This window comes from Neophocaena asiaeorientalis, unplaced genomic scaffold (genome assembly GCF_003031525.2).
Source record: "Neophocaena asiaeorientalis asiaeorientalis breed wild unplaced genomic scaffold, Neophocaena_asiaeorientalis_V1.1 scaffold607, whole genome shotgun sequence".
NCBI classification, from domain to species: Eukaryota; Metazoa; Chordata; class Mammalia; order Artiodactyla; family Phocoenidae; genus Neophocaena; species Neophocaena asiaeorientalis.
This window is the reverse complement of record NW_020173405.1, coordinates 568,175-574,819: the sequence shown is the minus strand read 5'-3', so window position 1 is coordinate 574,819 and position 6,645 is coordinate 568,175. Positions and strand designations below refer to the sequence as shown.

At 45.3% G+C, this 6,645-nt stretch overlaps 1 protein-coding gene across 1 annotated transcript in view; it reads right to left on the bottom strand.

Annotated features, from left to right (window-relative positions):
* The window catches only part of LOC112401115 (general transcription factor II-I repeat domain-containing protein 2), a 53,930-nt gene that overhangs the window by 27,364 nt on the left and 19,921 nt on the right, over positions 1–6,645 (bottom strand). Inside the window, exon 4 of the mRNA XM_024747195.1 lies at positions 1,055–1,174. Coding sequence (XP_024602963.1) covers positions 1,055–1,174 — 120 coding nt within the window. The remainder of the gene's footprint in view (positions 1–1,054; positions 1,175–6,645) is intronic.

Below are 6,645 nucleotides of genomic sequence, written 5' to 3'. Positions count from 1 at the left end.
ATAAGAAGCCCGTGCACCGCAACGAAGAGTAGCCCCCGCTTGCCGTAACTCGAGAAAGCCAGCACGCAGCAACGAAGACCCAACACAGCCAAAAATAAATAAATAAAATTAATTTATTTTAAAAAATATTGAATTACTATGTTGTACACCTGAAACTAATATAATATTGTAAGTCAACTGTATTTCAATAAGTAAATTAATTAACTAAAAATAATCTATTTCCAAAAGAAAGAAAATAATAGGTCTTTTTCTCCATTCTCTTGGAGGTTGCACAATTCAGGGTGCTCACCCTGGTGCACCCAGGGCTGCAGGGAACAGCCTGAGGTTACTCAGGCTGCAGCCAAAGAGGATGAGAGCCCTGCCCAAAGCTTAGCTGTTCCTGTGTCACACTGTACAGATTGGGCCAACTTGCCTGTAGAAAGCTGAGTCCACCTGGGGATACGTCGGTGTCTCTGCACTGGCTGACCAGCCCCGAGGTGCTGGAGCTCCATTTCTCATATGGAAGTGTAGCCTGAGACCCTAAGATCCCCTATGCTGTAGGAGTCCCACAAATCCAAATGCTCACAGGGACCTGCAGGTCACACAGATGTTTGCAGCTGTCTAGGAATGATGATCCAGGCCCTAAGATGCTTCTATCACAAGTACAACACCTGCAGACTTCCTTGTTATCTAGCTTTTTTAAGCACTGTGTAGGTATTAAAAAAAAAAAATCCCTGTCTCCATGCCTGTGGGAAGATGTGGGTAGGTGGGGAGACCAACGAGGATGAGGCTGGTGTGTGAACCAACCATGAACATCTAATAACTGCATGGCCATGGGGAGGGGGCTCTGCAAAGACTGCAGGCTGATGAATTCAGAGGTTCCAATGGACCAGAAGAGACCAAGTGGTCTTCCGGAAGAAGACTTGATCTGGTACTTTACTGGCTCTTCCCTTGATGTGAATGTGGATTCTTCCAATGTTAGAGACGGTCTAAATAGTCACGCTGATAAAATGATTTCTAATACCATCTTCTGTAGTGAACTATTCAGAGAATTAATGCTTAAAGTGAGCTTTACCGTAACAAAAGCAGAAATAGTCCTCGACAGCTTTTCTGAGTATTTCCGTTTCTCCCGAATCAATCTGCATCCCGTTGGCAGGGCCTGGGGGTTTCACCTCCTGCAGCCCTTCGGCAATGCCTGTAAACGAGTGATCAGTACAAAGTCAGTATCCAAGTATCTGTACTGTGCGTTTCCTTAACGTCCATGCTTCTGGAAAGGAAAGGAAAAAGGAATAGACATAAAACAAGATCTTTTTTTAAATAAATTTATTTATTTATTTTTGGCTGCGCTGGGTCTTTGTTGCTGCGCGCGGGCTTTCTCTAGTTGCAGCGAGCAGGGGCTACTGTTCGTTGCAGTGCGCGGGCTTCTCACTGTGGTGGCTTCTCTAGGCGCGTGGGCTCAGTAGTTGTGGCGTGCAGACTCAGTAGTTGTGGCTCACGGGCTCCAGAGCGCAGGCTCAGCAGCTGTGGCACACAGGCCCAGCTGCTCTGGGACATGTGGGATCTTCCCGGACCAGGGCTTGAACCCGTGTCCCCTGCATTGGCAGGCGGATTCTTAACCACTGCGCTACCAGGGAAGTCTAAAACAAGACCTTTTAATTTAAAAAAAAAAAAAACACAACAAAGAACAGGGTATTTCTGATGAACAGGATAAAATAACATAGTGATCACCTCTGAAATGAATCTACTGATAAACAATAAATAATTCAACATTCCCGTGTCCCCTGCATTGGCAGGCGGATTCTTAACCACTGCGCTACCAGGGAAGTCTAAAACAAGACCTTTTAATTTTAAAAAAACACAACAAAGAACAGGTATTTCTGATGAACAGGATAAAATAACATAGTGATCACCTCTGAAATGAATCTACTGATAAACAATAAATAATTCAACATATAAGGAAATACTAGTAGTTCAAAGGAAATGGTAACAGAAAATTGTTTGCTGGGAATTCCCTGCCGGTCCAGTGGCTAGGACTCTGCGCTTCCACTGCAGAGGACTCGGGTTCCATCCCCGGTTGGGGAACTAAGATCCTGCAGGCCAAGTAGGGAAGCCAAAAAAAAAAAAAGAAAAGAAAATTATTTGCTATCCAGTCTGCAAGTGACAGTCACTGTGTAGGAAGACCCTCAGCACTGGGCAGGTTTGGGACCAGCCCCCCAGTCAGCTGCTACCGCAAAAGTTTTGAAACCGTTTGTTTTCATCAGGGTTAGTCAGGACACAGAAACCACACATTAATTTGAACAGGGAGAGTTTAATAAAAGAATCAATAGTGGGACTTCTCTGGTGGTCCCGAGGTTAAGACTCTGTGCTCCCAATGCGAGGGGTCGGGTCTGATCCCTGGTGAGGGACCTAGATCCCTCGAGCCATAACTAAGAGCCTGTATGCTACAACTAAGACTTGGTGCAGCCAAAAAAAAAACCAAAACACAATCGTAGTAACAAGGATGAACTGCTAAGGGGTAATGAGAACTCTAAACAACACACAAGTAACAGGCAGCAGGAGAATCGACCACCACAAGGGCTGAGGGAGAAACTAATCCTGGAAGAGAGTCCCCCCGAGGCTGAGATCCAGGCCTCTCTGGGGAGGAGGCAGAGTCTGCAGGGGTGCCATAAACTGGGGCTGGCAAGCGCGGACCCGTCCTCTAGAGGTGCTAGTGGAAACCACTGGCAAGTGGCCCCTGGGGTGCCGCCAGATTCGCTGTTGCAGGGAAGCTGTTCCCTGGGGCGGTGGCAGAACTCTGGAAACCACCCATGGGGTGATGCCAGCAGAACTTTCTAGGAGGCCCCTCTCTCAGGCACTGGTGGAACTAACTCCCTGGGAAACTGCCGGTGGGTGTGGTGCCCCTAAGATTTCTCTGGGAAGCTTCCTTCTGGAACTCTCTGGGACTTCTGTGTGAGTTGCTGGGCAGCTGGCCGGGATGCAGGGGAGCCGACTGGATGCTGTGTGCGGCAGGGGTGCCCCTGGGAATCCCAAGTGCAATTGGTCACCGTGTGCTACAGGTACAAGCAGGTGTGAGCCCACTGGGAACGGGAAGAGAAGTGTCTTCCTCCCCCAGGGACCTCCTGAAAAAGCCTCCAAGGTAGGTCCTACCTAGGCCAGCGGCCAAGGGAGAAATGTTTACAGGGTCCAGTTCCAGTATCACAAGGCAGGACAAAGAAGGGTGGACTTGGAGTAGAGAGGCAGTAACTTGAAAACCGTCAAAGTGATTTCTTGGGCCAGAGAGGCTTGTACAATGGAGTTACGTTCTAGGGTCAAATGTAAGGCAAAAATCATGCACAGACAGAATTATTCTTGAAAACCCTCAGACATCCAGGAAGTACAGGATATATATAGCTCTGTGTAAACAATTCTGCAAAGCAATTCCTAGGCATGTTCACCTATCAGAACCAATTAGGCTAAAAGAAGGAAGCAGGTGAAAACCTATGTGTGCTTGGTCATTCAAACAATTTTGGCCCACAGGTAAAATAAGAGGTAAACAGAATAACTGACAGTACTGCCTGCAGGTTTAGTCCAGGGGTCAGTGAACTACAGCCTGGGGCCACATCCTGCCCGCGGCCTGTGTTTTGTATGAGCTGTGAGCTAAGGACAGTTTTTCATATTTTGAAATGGTTAAATAAGTTCAAAAGGACTTACTTCATGACCTGAGAAAATAACATGAAATTCACATTTCAGTGCTGTAAATAAAGTTTTATTGACCAGGTGCATTCATCGCTATATCACCTGCTTCTACTTTCGCGCTACAAAAGCAAGGTGAGCGGCTGCAACAGAGGCTGTAATGACCCAGAGACTAAAACATTTACTATCACTCCCGTTACAGAGAAAGCTCGCCAGTCCCTGGTTTACTTTATATTGCTTTAATATTAAGCACCTATAACCCTAACCCAGGTTGATTCTAAATTCCTTCTGTTTTGAGGATTAAATTTGTGAATGCTTATACAGCAGGGAGTTGGTTTCTAACTTCAGAAGGCAGGTAAACGTGTTTTTGATGCAATTCCATGGTAATTTTTCCTAACTTTCAAGACAGCTTCTAGAGAAATAACCATCACACGTTCAAGAATGACACCCAGTATTACTGTCCAGCGATGGCAGAGAACTGTGTGTTTGCCAGGAACAATGAACGATAAGCTCTGGACAAAATGAGAAGATAACTACTTGAAAGCACTGAAGAACAACCAGAAACAGGCGAAAGCAGGAAGGAATGCTATCCTCGAAAGAAGGGAAGCACACATACGGGATGAGATGCACATTGACCTGGCTTTTCCCCCATGGGAAATCCTGACTTCCTGTGGGACTCAGGGAGAAATAGAGCTTAACCGAAAAGCAGCAGTCTTAGTGAAACGAGGAAATCTATGTCACATATCAGGACTGCCATTGTGGTTAAACACTGAAAGGGAAATTCAGGAGAAAATGAGTCACAGAGGTAGGAGACCCAGTATCATCACAGCATCTTCCCTCAAATTCCTGCTTCGTCTCCAAACTGTGTAAGCACAGGGTGAGGCTTTAAGGAAAAGCAACATCTGGAAGGTAAATTGCTGAGCAGAGATTTAAACAGCTGTGTGGTGCCAGAAAGACAGGGTTTGGTATTCAAGATCCACCAAGCTCGAGAAGCTTGTTTAACACCTTGTGAAACTAAGGGGCACATCTTAGGAGGAGGGGCCGCCTTCTGAGACTAAGAGGGATGTTCTAGGGCCAAGGGCAACTCTCATCCACATGGGGACAGGGTGACCTGCCAGTAACTTAACTGCCTGCCAGAACAAAATGCAATTTTACTTAGCAGATTTTTACAACATATCATGCATAATACCCAGTATAAAATGAAGGATTTGTAGGAATGTGAAGAAGCAGGAAAATGTGACCCATGACCAAGACAGAAAAAAAAAAATCTATAGACGTAGAACCAGAAATGACCCAGATGTTGAAATTACCAGATAAGGACTAAAACAACTGCTATAAACACATGAAAGACCTTTTATAGGGGTGGTGAACACAACAAATTAATATAAGGGAAATTGCAACAGAGAAATGAAAATGCTAACCAGGAAAGGAAGAAAGAAAACGCGATTTTAGAAATGGAAAATAATCGGAAATGAAAATTTCACCAGATGGACTTAACAGCACCCTGGATACGGCTGAAGGAAGAATCAGTGCCCTCAGAGAAATGCCAATAGAAACTATCCAATCTGAAACTTGAATACAAAAAGAAAAAGTGGAGGGGGGGGAAGGAACAGAGCCTTGATGACTTGTGAGACAATAAATAGCAAATTTCTGAACTTCCCTGGTGATGCAGTGGTTAAGAATCCATCTGCCAGACTTCCCTGATGGCCCAGTGGTTAAGAATCTGCCTGCCAATGCAGGGGACACGGGTTAAAACCCTGGTCCTGGAAGATCCCACGTGCCGTGGAGCAACTAAGCCCGTGCGCCACAACTACTGAGCCTGCGCTCTAGAGCCCATGAGCCACAACCACTGAAACCCGCGCACCCTAGAGCCCACGTGCTGCAACTACTGAAGCCTGCCCGCCTAGAGCCTGTGCTCCAGGGCAAGAGAAGCCACCACAATGAGAAGCCCGCGCAACGCAACTAGAGAAAGCCCGCGTGCAGCAACGAAGACCCAATGCAGCCAAAGATAATTCAAAAAAAAAACAACATTAAATAGCAAATTTCCTTCTCTGTGTAAATTAAGAAGAGAATCAGAATAAATATTTGAAGAGATATGAATGGCCAAAAATGTCCAACATTGATGAAGACGTCAACATGCAGATTCAGTAAGCTCCACAGACCAAGTAGGGTAAAGACAAAGAACGCTATAAATAGGCATTTCATGGCCAAACTGCTGAAAACCAAAGATGAGACAGAGCTAGGGAAAAAGATACATTACCTTCAGGGGAACAAAAATAAGAATTTGAACCTGACTTTGTTATCTCAAACAGTGGCAACCAGGAGGAAATGGAATGAAACTTTGAAAGGGCTGGAGGAAGAGAATTCCCTGGTCGTCCAATGGTTAGCACTCCATGCTTGCACTGCTTAAAGCGCAGGTTCAATCCCTAGTCGGGGAACTAAGATCCCGCAACCCACGCGATGCGGTCAAAAGAGAAAAAAAAGGGCTGGAGGAAAAAAATTGTCAAGCCAGATTCTATATCAAGTAAAAGCAGTCTTCAAAAAACAATAAGGACCTACTGTGTGGCACAGGGAACTATATTCAATATCTTGTAATAACCCATAATGGAAAAGAATCTCAAAAAGAATATATAAATATATGTATAACTGAATTCATTTTGCCATACACCTGAAACTAACATAATGTTGTAAATCAACTATACTTCAAAAAAAAAAATTCTTCAGAAATGAAAGCAAGGAGAATGATGTTGGCAAGATGGCAGACTAGGAAGCAATGGGCCTTCCTTCCTCCACAGATACACCAAATTAACAATATACGGACCAGAACACCTCTGTGAGAACTCTGCAGACCAGCTGAGATGCTATGGCACCCCAGCCATTGGAAAACCAAGAAGAGATTTTAGCACAGGGGTAGGAAGGTTTGCAGCATTTGCTGTGCCTATCCATGCTTCTCCCTCTACGTGGCATAGTGCAGAGCAGCTGCGAAGGAACCCC